Source organism: Bos grunniens, chromosome X (genome assembly GCF_055505025.1).
Source record: "Bos grunniens cultivar Pamir isolate PY7600 chromosome X, Bosgru_T2T1.0, whole genome shotgun sequence".
In the NCBI taxonomy this organism is placed as follows: domain Eukaryota; kingdom Metazoa; phylum Chordata; class Mammalia; order Artiodactyla; family Bovidae; genus Bos; species Bos grunniens.
Window position 1 is genome coordinate 63289577 of NC_141194.1, and position 15196 is coordinate 63304772.

Below are 15196 nucleotides of genomic sequence, written 5' to 3' on the forward strand. Positions count from 1 at the left end.
AAATACAGTATACTAACGCATATATATGGAATTTAGAAAGATGGTAACAATAACCCTGTGTACGAGACAGCAAAAGAGACACTGATGTACAGAACAGTCTTATGGACTCTGTGGGAGAGGGAGAGGGTGGGAAGATTTGGGAGAATGACATTGAAACATGTAAAATATCATGTAAGAAACGAGTTGCCAGTCCAGGTTCAATGCAAGATACTGGATGCTTGGGGCTAGTGCACTGGGATGACCCAGAGGGATGGTGTGGGGAGGGAGGGGGGAGGAGGGTTCAGGATGGGGAACACATGTATACCTATGGCGGATTCATTTTGATATTTGGCAAAACTAATACAATTATGTAAAGTTTAAAAATAAAATAAAATTTAAAAAAAAAAAAAAGAAAGAAAACTCTATTATCTATTCACTTTGTATTCTCTTTTAGGTAACTGCAGTCTGGCTCCCCATGCTTGAGCTCCTCTTTAGAGCCAGTCACTTTAGGTTTGGAGCTCGACCTTGCTTTTTTTAGTCTATGTACACATACGCCCAGTGATATAAAGATTTTAGTCCTGCATCTGAGTCCAAATCTCAATGATTGAAGACCTGTTCCCTGATTGATGAGCTTATGTGATACCAACTACCTATGTGCCTGACTTATGGAATCTTTCCAACTTAAACTTTCCCCACTGCCATAATCTTCTGATTTGCTCATTAGGATACCCTGATGCCAACTGCTTTACTGAGCTGAAGGCAACTTGTTCATCTTTGTAACTTCAGAGACTATTACAGTATCTCATACAATATTCTTTCCATCTTGATGAGCTGATGAGATATCCCTCCTTGGCCTGCAGATGCATCCATCTCCCAGCTCTAGGTCTCAGTACTTCTCAATCTTCCAGATTAACACAAATCATAGAAGTCACAAAAGCTTTGTGATTCTCTTCTTTATACGTCTTTAAGTAAGCAGTGGGAAATTAACTTTCTGAAATAGTTAATGGTATTCTGAGCAGAAATATAATTAATTAGGTAACAAAATCTATGTGACATCTTTTCAGGTCTTTAAATAAATAGTAGTCAACTATCTTTCTGCAACAATTAAATGTTAGCCTGTGTAGAAATACGATGAAGTAAATAAACTTTCAACTTCTCTTTCAGGACTGAATTTATACAAACTAAATGGTAAATACTCTTGTGAAAGAAAATCTGAAGTATTCATTCAGACAAATAATCCTTCAAAGTGAACAAATCTTCAAAGAAAATGTCTATAATTACATCCTTTAATCACATATTTTCCCCTAAATTTGTCATCAAAACTTAAAAAGCAACCAAAAGCTTCATACTGGGTCCATACTTGTCCATCCCGTTTCTTTGTCCTACAACAAGGCAATATAATATACTCCCTTCCCATCATGTGCATACTATTATGTAAGCAAAGGAAGAAATGTCCCAATTGCTTTGGGAAGTAGGAATGGCTCTATCCTCAAACAAGTTTTATCTATTTTACCTTCTAGAATTTTGTCCTGATAAGAAACCAATTGCTGAACTTTTTAAATAGTGGTAGAAAGGCAAGAGCTAACCCATAAAGTAAAAGAATGATATTTCATCCAAGTATTTGTTCTAACTGAGTGCCTGACCAAAAAAAGTGTTTACCTTAAAATTTATTCTGCTTCAAAGGACAATACTGCAGATGGTTAGTAGCAGATAACTCTGTTCATGAATTCCAATGATACACTACCTTTCAGAACAGAGTTAAAAATAAATAGTAAGCAATGGAATTAAGAGTCTATAAATTCTTTCTCCTATTGGGAAGTTCTACTAGTGTGTGAGTCAGGAAACTATCAATTTGACTTTGTCCTGTATGAAGGAACTCTCAGATATCCTAACCTAATAGTCAAGATATCACATTGTAATTATCTCTCTGCCACCGCCTATAACATATGCTATCTTTGAAAAAGAGATAAATTAAATGACCTTATCAAATTGTCCCAAATGCAGGTAACAAGAAGCCATGTTCCTCTGTAGCTTGGCCAAGTCCAGATCAGATTGATCAGCTGCATAAAATCTCAGAGAATAACAGTACCAGTGCAGGGCATCATCAAAATTGTGTACCTAAAATTTAATAAGAAATAACAAAATTACAGAGATATCTCTACATTTGACCCTAATTGGTCCAAGTCATCTCTAGAAACAAAAAATGGTAATGCTGAAATTTTTAGTCAACCAAAACACATCTTTAGTTGGATGCTAAGTGCATTTTATTACCAGCCTTGATGAATATAAGTCATAGTGGCAATCAATATTCTCTCTTCTTCCCTCACATCAACAAAATTAAAAGGCAACCTATGAAATTAGAGACAATACCTGCAAACTACATATTCAATCAGAATATGACCCATCAGAACAAGACCCAGTTTACCTCACAGTTAGTATCTCCCATCAGGAAGCTTCCATAAGCCTCTTATCCTTATCCCTTGGACTGCAAGGAGATCCAACCAGTCCATTCTGAAGGAGATCAGCCCTGGGATTTCTTTGGAAGGAATGATGCTAAAGCTGAAAAACTCCAGTACTTTGGCCACCTCATGCGAAGAGCTGACTCATTGGAAAAGACTCTGATGCTAGAAGGGATTGGGGGCAGGAGGAGAAGGGGACGACAGAGGATGAGATGGCTGGATGGCATCACCGACTCGATGGATGTAAGTCTGAGTGAACTCCGGGAGTTGGTGATAGAGAGGGAGGAACTAAAGAATCTCTTGACAAGGGTAAAAGAGGAGAGTGAAAAAGCTGGCTTAAAATTCAGCATTCAAAAAACTAAGATCATGGCATCTGGTCCCATCACTTCATGGCAAATAAAAGGGGAAAAAGTGGAAACATTGACAGATTTTCTTTTATTGGGCTCCAAAATCACTGTGGACAGTAATTGTAGCCATGAAATTAAAAGATGCTTGCTCCTTGGAAGAAAAAGTATGACAAATTTGGACAGCGTATTAAAAAGCAGAGACATTACTTGGCCGACAAAGGTCCATATGAGTCAAAGCTATGGTTTTTCCCGTAGTCGTGTATGGATGTGAGAGTTGGACCATAAAGAAAGCTGAGCATCAAAGAATTGATGCTTTTGAATTGTGATGCTGAAGAAGACTCTTTAGAGTCCCTTGGACTACAAGGAGATCAAACCAGTCAATCCTGAAGGAAATCAACCCTTAACAGTCATTGGAAAGACTGATGCTGAAGCTGAAGTTCCAATTTTTTGGCCCCCTGATGTAAAGAGCGGACTTATTGGAAAAGACACTGATGCTGGGAAAGATTGAAGGCAAAAGAGAAGAGCATGGCAGAGGATGAGATGGTTAGATAGCATCACCAACTGACTCAATGGACTTGAATTTGAACAAACTCTGGGAGATAGTGAAGGACAGGGAAGCCTAGTGTGCTGTAGTTCACGGGGTTGCAAGGGGTCAGACACTGACTTAAGAGACTGAACAGCAACAAACTCCCAGTGGGGATGAATCACATCTTAGCATTTTTAAATAAATTCTTGTCCACTGCCCATTAATGTTCTGTATTACATTTAATAAATAGTATATAAGCAGAAAGAGATTATTAAGTATTTGATGCTCTATGATCTTTATAGTGAACACACTGTTTTATTTGTTAGTGTGAAGAAAGAATATAAAGAATAAAAATAGATTATTCCCAAACCTCAAAACTTCTGGCAGCTTGTTTCCAAATAATGTTGTGGAAATAGCCTATTAATTCTGATGCCAGTGGTTTTCCTGTTTGGTGACCTGAAAAAAAAAAAAAAACAAGCTCTAAAAACAAGAATCAAGATCTATTACATTAAATAAAGAGCAATAACTGTATTCAGAACCTATAACCTTTACGTAATGGACAAACACAACCACATTCAGACAGGTTTTCATCATCAATTTTAGATTTTTCTAGCAAAATTGACTATATAATACAATCAGAGTTTGCTAGAATCACTGTAATTTTCCCATCAATCTGTAATAGTTTTCCAGCCCAGTTTCTTTTTAATGTGTTTTCTATGTTCCAAATTTGATCATCATCTGGTGCCTTAATGTTATTATCAGTGAACAGACAGCAATGCTAGAAATCATGAATAAGAAGTGTTTATACTATTATATACTAACTAGATCAGTTCAAGTTCACAAGAAAGGCCAATTATATCTTAAAGCCTTTGTAAAATACTTTAAGACCATGTTTACACATAAACTCTATTACTTTAAATTGTAATATGTCTGATTGTTTCTGGTCTAGACGTTTACAGGGCTCAAATACATTAGCACACACTAAAGTAAAGTTTAATCTATAGTAGAATTGTATACCTCTTCCAATTCCACCCCTTTGTCACAATCAATTTCCACAAAAGTCTTGATTAGAAAACAGAATCTCTCAGCAAAAGACACACAGATGTATAGAACAGTCTTTTGGACTCTGTGGGAGAGGGCGAGGGTGGAATGATTTGGGAGAATGGCATTGAAAAGGCATTTATATTATCATATGTGAAACGAATCGCCAGTCCAGGTTTCATGCATGAAACAGGGTGCTCGGGGGTGGTGCACTGGGATGACCCAGAGGGATGGGATGGGGAGGGAGGGAGGTTCAGGATGGGGAGCACATGTACACCCGTGGCAGATTCATGTCAATGTATGGCAAAACCACTACAATATTGTAAAGTAATTAGCCTCCAATTAAAATAAATAATTTTATATTAAAAAAAAGTCTCTGACCCCTCAACCAAGTCAGCAAAGTTTGTTCCACGATTTAGTCAAAAATAGTCACATGAAAGTAAAAAGCCCTGTAAAGTACATACCTAAAATATTATAATATGTTGAAAGTATAACTGTATAATTGGATACCATAATACAACTTTGGCTAACTGTAATCATGGAAAAGTAGTTATTCTAGATAATAAAGTTTTCTAATTACCTGGCAGTTTACTTTCATCAAACAAAATATTTTTAAGAAGTCTAAATCACTTAAGGTTCTTAAATTTTTCTAAAAATCATGTTTTAAGAATTATGTTTTTCTTTTTTAAATATATTTTTTAAATGAATCATGTTTTAAAAGAAACAAAGAGAAAGAAAAATGCCCAGGAAATGAACCAATAAGAAAATCCGTTTTACCATCTGGATCTCTGATACAATGAGAGAAACCAACATGAAACACTTTCATCTCAGCCAGATGCTCCCAGAGTGGCTTCTCCAGCCTTCAGTGCTGGAAAGCTATTATCCATGAATATATCTAGTCTTTTTTAAAAAATTTATTTATTTTAAACATACTTTCTAGTTTATGAAGCATAACTATTTTTAGACTAATCAAGGTCAACAATTACAGCCATTGTATTTTATTATACTGTTAGTATACCATAATGATGACTTCAGGGATTATTGTATAGTAAAGAAATGGCAACCCACTCCAGTATTCTTGCCCGGAAAATCCCATGGATGGAAGAGCCTGGGAGGCTACAGTCCATGGGGTCACAAAGAGTCAGACATGACTTAGCAACTTCACATATTATTATACTTTTAAAAGTATTTAAAATGTTTTTATACAATTTATAAGGTTTTTCCCTCCCTTGTAATCAGGATATCTTTATATTTCCTTGTAGGTCATCCTTTCTCCCTTCATAATATACTACCATTAAAATGCTGAGGGTTGGAAAATCACATAACCAAGCTTATCAACACTGGGTCTAAAAATAATTAGATTCTTAGTGAGGATACGGAGGAAAGGTGTCATCAGTAAAATACACTTCATAGAATCTAGAGTTCAAAAGACTCAGAGATTATCTAGTCAAAAGATTTCCTTTAAAAATCAATGCCTTTGTTTTTATAAAATATGATTCATACTTATAAAATTCAAGCAATCTGGTAAACAACAGAAAAGCAACAAATCACCAAAACTTCCACCACTCAGAATAAATCCCAGTGTTAACATTAGTGACTATCGTTCCAGTAATATCTCTATATGTATAGAGTTGAAAGAACAGATTAGGGTAAGAATTTTCTAAGAAAGAGTTCACACTATCTGTGTTCTTCAGAGTATAAGGTTCTACAGAGAGGTGGGGGATTAATGGAATGCTGAGATTTGGCTCTACATCTTTGCTTTAACTACAACAACTCTAATCTGTTTTATGTGGGGCAGGGTTCACATAACATTGCATCACAAAAGGATGCTACTGCTGCTGAAAAGAAATAAAAAATTAGGACTGTAGTTCACAACCTTCATTATATAGTTGGAAAAAACCAAGACCCAGAGATATTACTGACTTGCCTGAAGGTACACAAACTAATCTGAGATCAAACTGAAACATGAAATTAGGCTTCCCATCTCACAATTTTCCACTACAGATGAGTTTTAAGCTGAGTCTATTTTTGTTGATATTTTGTTATTTTTGTTTAGTTTTCATCCTGGCTTACCACATAGGTGGAATCTGGTTAGGTGAATTGTTATAGTTAAATGATATTAGGGAGGAAAAATAGTGAGAAAAAGAAAAAAAATCTGTTGATCTGAGGATTTTCCTACTGTTCTGATATCCATCTCTGAAGGACATGCATATGAACACTTTTCTAAAACATCTGCAAAAATCCTACTGACCTATAATGATTTCTTCAACCTTCTCCTTTGCAAACAAGTCTTCCTTCCTTTGTAAAAGCATGTCAATGTGGAGTAGTTGAGCTTTACTAGTATCTTCTGATGACTGAAAATGTTCACAGATAATCTTCAGGAAATAAAATCCAACAGAGTCTCTGTTCAAGAAAACACAATTTTAAGTGGTGTGAATAAAATACCTTTTTTAAAAATTTGTTTGAGCATGACCCAAACAGGCAAGATAAAACTATATCTGAGCTTAAGTAATACCATTAAATATCTCAACAAAACTATTTGTCAATAACAGATAATTTAATTCACTTCCTATTTATCAAGCCACAAGCATTTTCTTCTTATAAATAAATACATACAGTCAGATAATCATCTCTCTACTAATATTTAATTATTCTTTTTCTCCAAAATGGATGCCAATTTATAAATAAATACTGTAACATGAGATATATCAAGTGAAGATACACGAACAGACATTAGAAATTTACTAGTCCCTTGTCATGAGAACTTTTATGATCTACTCTAGAATCAACTTTCAAATATACCATACAGCACTGTTTACTACAGTCAACATGTACATTACATTCTCAATATTCATTCATTTTATAACTGGAACTTTGTACCTTTTGATTATCTTCTCAAGTCATTATGCTATACAGCTTAAACTTACATAGTGCTGAATGTCAATTATATCTTAATAAAACTGAAAGAATGAAAAGAAATTTCCCAATTCCCTCGGTCAACAACTCCTTTAAAAAGTATGCTTCATTACACAAATAATGTAACAGTAGATAATGACTATGTTAAATGCAAAGAGTTCATGGATTGGAAGACTTAGTATCATTAAGATGGTAACACACCCAAACTGATCTGCAGATGTAATGCAATCCCTATGAACATCCCAAAGATATTTTTTGCAGAAATGGAAAACTCCATCCTAAACTCATACAGAGTATCAAGGTACCCAGAAGAGCCAAAACAATCCTGAAACAGAAGAACAAACCTGATGGACTCATACTTCATGATTCAAATTTTACTACAAAGATACAGTAATCAAAATAGTGTGGTACTGGCATAAAGATACACATACACCAATGGAATAAAACGAAGAGTTTCGAAAGAAAATCTCACATACATGGTCAAATGATTTTCAACAAGGGTGCCAAGACCATTCCATGAAGGAAAAAAAATCATTTTTTCAATAAACAGTGCTGGGACAATTCGATATCCATAAGCAAAAGAATGAAATTCTTTCTTTTCATTCTTTGATGAAATCACCTTACATCATATAAAAAAACAAACTCAAAATGGATCAAAAACCTAAACGGAAGAACTAAAATGTAAAACTTATAGAAGAAAATATAGGGGAAAACCTTTATAACACTGGATTTGACAATGATTTCTTTGATATGACACTAAAAGCACAAATAACAAAATTAAAAACAGATAAACAGGACTATGTCAAAATTTTTACATTTTGTATATCAAGGAATACAATCAAAAGGGTGAAAAGGCAACCTATGAAATGGGAGAAAATATTTGCAAAATGTACATCCGATACACTGTTAATATCCAGATATATAAACTCAACAACAACAACAAAAAAAAAAGCAACTGACTTAAAAATGGGCAAAGAGGTTGATTAGATATTTTCCCAAAGAAGGATTTCCCTGGTGGCTCAGTTGGTAAAGAGTCTGCCTGCAATATGGGAGACGATTCGAACCCTGGGTTCGATCCCTGGGTTGGGAAGATCCCCTGGAGAAGGCAATGGCAACCCACTCCAGTATTCTTGCCTGGAGAATTCCATGGACAGAGGAGCATGGTGGGCTACAGTCCATGGGGTCACAAAGAATCAGACATGACTGAGTGACTAACTTTCACTTTCAAAACAATAAAAAATCAACTGACTTTTAAAATGGGCAAAGAGGTTGAATAGACATTCTTCCCAAAAAAGATATACAAATGGAAAAAATCACATGAAAAGATACTCAATATTACTAATCCATTAGTGAAATGCAATCAAAAGCACAATGAAAAAAAAAAAAAGCACAATGATACCACCTCATACCCATTAAAATAGTTACTGTCAGAAAAACAAACAAAAAAAAATGTTGGCCAGAATATGGAAAACTTGGAAAGCTTGTGCATTGTTGGTGAGAATGTAAAATTGTATAGCTGCTATGCAAACCAGTATGGTGATTCCTCTAAAAAATTAAAAATAATTTCCATATTATCTACTAATTCTACTTTGTATAAACCCAAATAACAAAAAATAAGGTCTCAAAGAGATATTTTTACACCCAAGGGCATAGCAGTATTGTTCACAACAGCCAAAAGGTGCAAGTATTACAAGTCTCCATCAATGGATGAATGAATAAACAAAATGCAGTACATAACAGTGGAATATTATTTAGCCTTTGAAGAGCAGGAAATTCAGACACATGCTACAACACAGATGAAACTTGAGGATACTATGCTAAGTGAAATACAATAAATGGGAAAAGCACAAATAGTGTATAATTTCACTAATATGAGGTACCTACAGTAGTCAAATTCATAGAAAGTAGAATGGTGTATGCCACAGACGGCAAAGTGGAGAACAGAGACTTGTTATTTAATGGGTACAAAGCTGTAATTCTGCAAGATGAAAAGAGCTCAAGAGTTTTCTTAATGTACTTTAAACACTATGAATGTTCATTGTAACACACATAACAATTTAAGTGTACTTAACACTGATGAATTGTATACTTAAAAATAGTTAAGATGGTATGTTTTATATATTTTACCACAAAAAAGGTTTAATTTCTTTAAAAAATTAATTAAACATTTGAAATATAATGGGTTTTGAACTTTGTCTAAACCTTTCTCTGCATCTATTGAGAATATCATATGGGATTTATTTTTAAATTTAATGTCAATGTATCACATTGATTTACTTGCATATATCAAAAAATCCATGCATCCCTGGGATAAATCACACTTGATCACAGTGTATGATCCTTTCTATGTGTTTTTGTATGTAGTTTGACAGTATTTTGTTGAGGGTTTTTATGTTTATGTTCATCAGCGATACTGGCCTATAATTTTCTTTCTTGAGGATATCTTTGTCTGGTTTTGATATCAGGGTGATGGTAGCTTTGCATAGAGTAAGCTTGGGAGTGTTCCTTTCTCTACAATTTTTTGGAAAAATTTCAGATGGGTAGGTATTAACGACCCATCTGAAGGGAATGGCACCCACTTCAGTATTTTCACCTTGAGAACTCCATGAACATTATGAAAAGGCAAAGAGATAGGACACTGAAAGAGGAACTCCCCAGGTCAGTAGATGCCAATATGCTACTGGAGATCAGTGGAGAAATAACTCCAGAAAGAATGAAGGGATGGAGTTAAAGCACAAACACCACCCAGTTGTGGATGGGACTGGTGATGGAAGCAAAGTCTGATGCTGTAAAGAGCAATATTGCATAGGAACCTGGAATGTTAGGTCCATGAATCAAGGCAAAGTGGAACTGAACAAACAGGAGATGGCAACAGTGAACATCGGCATTCTAGGAATCAGCAAACTAAGATGGACTGGAATGGGTGAATTAAATTCAGATGACCATTATATCTATATAGTAGATATATCTATATATCTATATCTATATAGTAGATATAATGGTCATCTGAATTTAATTTACCCATTCCATTCTATGGGCAAGAATCCCTTCGAAGAAATGGAGTAGCCATCATAGTCAACAAAAGAGCCCAAAATGCAGTACTTGGATGCAATCTAAAAAATGACAAAATAATCCCTGTTCATTTCCAAGACAAACCATTCAATATCAAGGTAATCCAAGTCTATACCCCAACCAGTAACGCTGAAGAAGTGGAAGTTGAACGGTTCTATGAAGACCTACAAGACCTTCTAGAACATGCAAAAAATATGTCCTTTTCATTATAGGCCAGCAAAAACAAAACCAGGAGCTGACTGTGGCTCAGATCACAAACTCCTTATTGCCAAACTGGAGCAAGCAGGGAAAACCACTAGACCATTCAGGCATGACCTATATCAAATCCCTTATGACTATACAGTGGAAGTGAGAAATAGATTTAAGGGACTAGATCTGATAGACAGAGTACCTGATGAACTATGGATGGAGGTTTGTGACATTGTACAGAGGCAGGGATCAAGACCATCCCCATGGAAAAGAAATGCAAAAAAGCAAAATGGCTGTGTGAGGAGGCCCTACAAATAGCTGTGAAAAGAAGAGAAGTGAAAAGCAAAGAAGAAAAAGAAGGATATTCCCATTTGAATGCATAGTTCCAAAGAATAGCAAGGAGAGATAAGAAAGCCTTCCTCAGCAATCAATGCAAAGAAATAGAGGAAAACAACAGAATGGGAAAGACTAGAGATCTCATCAAGAAAATTAGAGATGCCAAGGTAACATTTCATACAAAGATGGGCTCGATAAAGGACAGAAATGGTACAGACCTAACAGAAGAAAGAGATATTAAGAAGAGGTGGCAGGAATACACAGAAGAACTGTACAAAAAAGATCTTCATGACCCAGATAATCACAATGGTGTGATCACTCACCTAGAGCCAGATATCATGGAATGTGAAGTCAAGTGGGCTTAGAAAGCATCACTATGAACAAAGGTAGTGGAGGTGATGGAATTCCAGCTGAGCTATTTCAAATCCTGAAAGATGATGCCATGAAAGTGCTACACTCAATATGCCAGCAAATTTGGAAAACTCAGCAGTGGCCACAGGACTGGAAAAGGTCAGCTTTCATTCCAATACCAAAGAAAGGCAATGCCAAAGAATGCTCAAACTACTGCACAATTGCACTCATCTCACATGCTAGTAAAGTAATGCTCAAAATTCTCCAAGCCAGGCTTCAGCAATATGTGAACCGTGAAATTCCAGATGTTCAAGCTGGTTTTAGAAAAGGCAGAGAAACCAGAGATCAAATTGCCAACATCCACTGGATCATGGAAAAAGGAAGAGAGTTCCAGAAAAATATCTATTTCTGCTTTATTGACTATGCCAAAGCCTTTGACTGTGTGGATCACAATGAACTGTGGAAAAATCTTGAAAGAGATGGGAATACCAGGCCACCTGACCTGCCTCTTGAGAAACCTATATGCAGGTCAGGAAGCAACAGTTAGAACTGGATATGGAACAACAGGCTGGTTCCAAATAGGAAAAGGAGTATGTCAAGGCTGTATACTGTCACCCTGCTTATTTAACTTATATCCAGAGTACATCATGAGAAATGCTGAGCTGGAGGAAGCGTAAGCTGGAATCAAGATTGCCAGAAGTATCAATAACCTCAGATATGCAGATGACACCACCCTTATGGCAGAAAGTGAAGAGGAACTAAAAAGCCTCTTGATGAAAGTGAAAAAGGAGGGTGAAAAAGTTGGCTTAAAGCTCAACATTAAGAAAACTAAGATCATGGCATCTGGTCCCATCACTTCATGGCTAACGCTGAAACTCCAATACTTTGGCCACCTCATGCGAAGAGTTGACTCATTGGAAAAGACTCTGATGCTGGGAGGGATTGGGGGCAGGAGAAGGGGACAACAGAGGATGAGATGGCTGGATGGCATCACCGACTCGATGCACATGAGTTTGGGTGAACTCCAGGAGTTGGTTATGGACAGGAAGGCCTGGAGTGCTGCGATTGATGGGGTTGCAAAGAGTCGGACATGACTGAGCGACTGAACTGAACTTTACTGAATTCCTTTATTGGGTCTAATAGTTTTTAGTGAAGTCCTAATAAGTTTCTGTTTAAGATCATATCATTTTAAATATGAATAATTTTGCTTCTTTTATTCTGATTTAGATGCCTTTTATTTCTTTTTCCCATCTAACTGCTCTAACTAGGACTTTCCAATTCTACACTGAAGACAGGAATAAGAGTGGGCAACCTTGTCTTGTTCCTGATCTTAGAGGAAAGGTTTTCAATCTCTCACCATTGAATATGATGTTAACAGTGGGATTGTCATATGTTTTTATGTTAAGGTATGTTCCTTCTATACACAATTTGTTGAGCATTTTCTCATGAAAGGATGTTACATTCTGTCAAATACTTTTTTATCCTACATCCATTGAGAGCATCATATCATTTTTATGTTTCATTCTATTAACGTATTTTATCACATTTATTGATATGCCTATGTTGAACCATCCTTGTATCCCAGGGGTAAATTCCAGATGGTCATGTCATTTAACCAGTTTAATATTCTATTGAATTGACTTGCTAATACTTTGTTGAGAATGTTTGCATCTATATCCATCAGGAATATTGTTCTTCAGCTTCTTTGTTTGTAGTGTCCACATCTGGTTTGGTATCAGGACTGCCTTTGTAAAATGAGTTTGTGAGTATTCCCTTCTCTTCAACTTTTTGGAAGGGTCTGAGAAGAACTGGTAATTATTCTTTAAATGTTTGGTAGAATTCACAAGTTAAACTATCTATTCCTGGGCTTTTCTGTGTCTGGAAGTTTTGATTATTGATTTAATCTTTTTGCTATTAGTTTGATCAGATTTTCGATTTCTTCTTCATTCAGTTTTGGTAGGTTGTACATTTCTAGGAATTTATCCTCTAGGATAGCCAATTTGTTGGCATATAATCCCTCAAAATAGCCTCTTATTCCCCTATGTATTATGTAGTACCAGTTGTATCCTCTTTCATTTCTGACTTTTCTTCTTTAATCTAGCAGTAAGTTTGTCAATTTAGCTTATCTTTTAAAAAAACCACTCCTTAGTTTTGTTGATTTTTTCTATTTTATTTCTGGCCTCTATTTCATTTATCTCTGCTCTGATCTTTGTTATTTCCTTCATTCTATCACCTTCTGAGTTTAGTTTATCCTTCTTTTTCTAGTTCCTTGAGATGTAAAGTTAAGTTGCTTATTTGCAACCTATTTTTCCAAGATATGCATTATTGGTATAAACTTCCCTCTGAGAAATGCTCTTGCAGCATCCTATATGTTTGGGGTATTGTGTTTGCATTTTCATTTTTTTGAGATTTTTTAAATTTCCCTTTTTTATTTCTTCTTTGACCCACTGGTTGAGGAGTGGTGTTAATTTCCACATATTTGCATATTTTTCTGCTTTCCTCTTACTGTTGATTCCTAGTTTCACACACTGTGGCTAGACAAGATATATGGTTTCAATCTTAAATTTGCTAAGATGTGTTTTGTGTACTTTCACATGGTTAATCCTAGAGAACATTCCATGTGCACTTGAGACGAATGTGGGTTCTGCTGCTGTTGAATGGAATGTTCTATAAATGTCTATTAGGTCTACTGACCTACTGTATGGCTGATGTCAAATATTTCCTTGTTGATTTTTGTGTGGATGATCTACTGCTACATGTGGGGTACTGAAGTCCCCAATTCTTATTTTTCATAGTCTCTTTCACTTTCATCTCTTTCTTCTCTTTCCTATATTAGAAGTCTCTGATAGCAAGATTCCTTATTTGTATAGTTTATGGCTTTAATGTGAACATGTTGAAAAATGATAGGTCTTGAAGATACTGTGGGGCTGGTAAGTTAGTTATCAATATGGTTGAATAAAAGCAAGAGCAGCAAGAGTACACTAACTCAAAATGATACAATGCTAATGCCAAATATATAGGCAAGAATAATTTTATCTTTATAAATCATCCACTCATAAGCCCCTCTTTGGTAATACCAAAATAACTGTTACTATATTTATTTCATAATTTTGAACTACTCTTCCCCATTAGGCAGTGATCTTCTTGAGACTAGAGACTGCATATTATTTAATTTCTATATCTTCAGTGCCCAGCAATAACTGATACACTGTAGGAACTCAGATGTTAAACAATTAATTGCCACTAATTGTCAATTTCATTGCCACTAATTGCACATAAGGCGTGCTGAGTGCCAAAGAATTGATGCTTTGAACTGTGGTGTTGGAGAAGACTCTTGAGAGTCCCTTGGACTGCAAGGAGATCCAACCAGTCCATCCTAAAGGAGACCAGTCCTGGGTGTTCATTGGAAGCACTGATATTGAAGCTGAAACTCCAATATTTTGGCCACCTGATGCAAAGAGCTGACTCATTTGAAAAGACCCTGATGTTGGGAAAGATTGAAGGCAAGAGGAGAAGGGGACAACAGAGGATGAGACGGTCAGATGGCATCACCGACTCAATGGACATGAGTTTGGGTAAACTCCGGGAGATGGTGATGGACAGGGAGGCCTGGCGTGCTGTGGTTCATGGGGTCGCAAAGAGTCGGACACAACTGAGCGACTGAATTGAACTGAACTTATTGTTTAAATCAGTAAGCAAGCAGTTCCATCTTCTAATTTGATTAACACAATGCCAAATATTGTGCTTTGTGAATATGGGTATAGATAGATACAGATATAAACAGATATAATTCAACTTATGTTGAAACCTTAGAAAAATGTTAGTCTTTAAAAAAAGAAAATCAATTCTTCTATACCTTTCATGATCCATCAGCAGTTTAACAATATTCAGACAGAAGTTCATAGTCATGCCCAAATGTAGAATTTCCATAACATCTAACAAAAAGAAAAAATGAAATAATCACATCAGTTTCATTTTTG

At 35.7% G+C, this 15196-nt stretch overlaps 1 protein-coding gene across 1 annotated transcript in view; it reads right to left on the reverse strand.

Moving 5' to 3' along the window:
• The window catches only part of TEX11 (testis expressed 11), a 210130-nt gene that overhangs the window by 95135 nt on the left and 99799 nt on the right, over positions 1–15196 (reverse strand). Inside the window, exons 14-17 of the mRNA XM_086389929.1 lie at positions 15073–15151; positions 6604–6755; positions 3682–3767; positions 1960–2097 (exon numbers count right to left, since the gene is read on the reverse strand). Of these exons, the coding sequence (XP_086246055.1) occupies positions 1960–2097; positions 3682–3767; positions 6604–6755; positions 15073–15151 (455 nt within the window). The remainder of the gene's footprint in view (positions 1–1959; positions 2098–3681; positions 3768–6603; positions 6756–15072; positions 15152–15196) is intronic.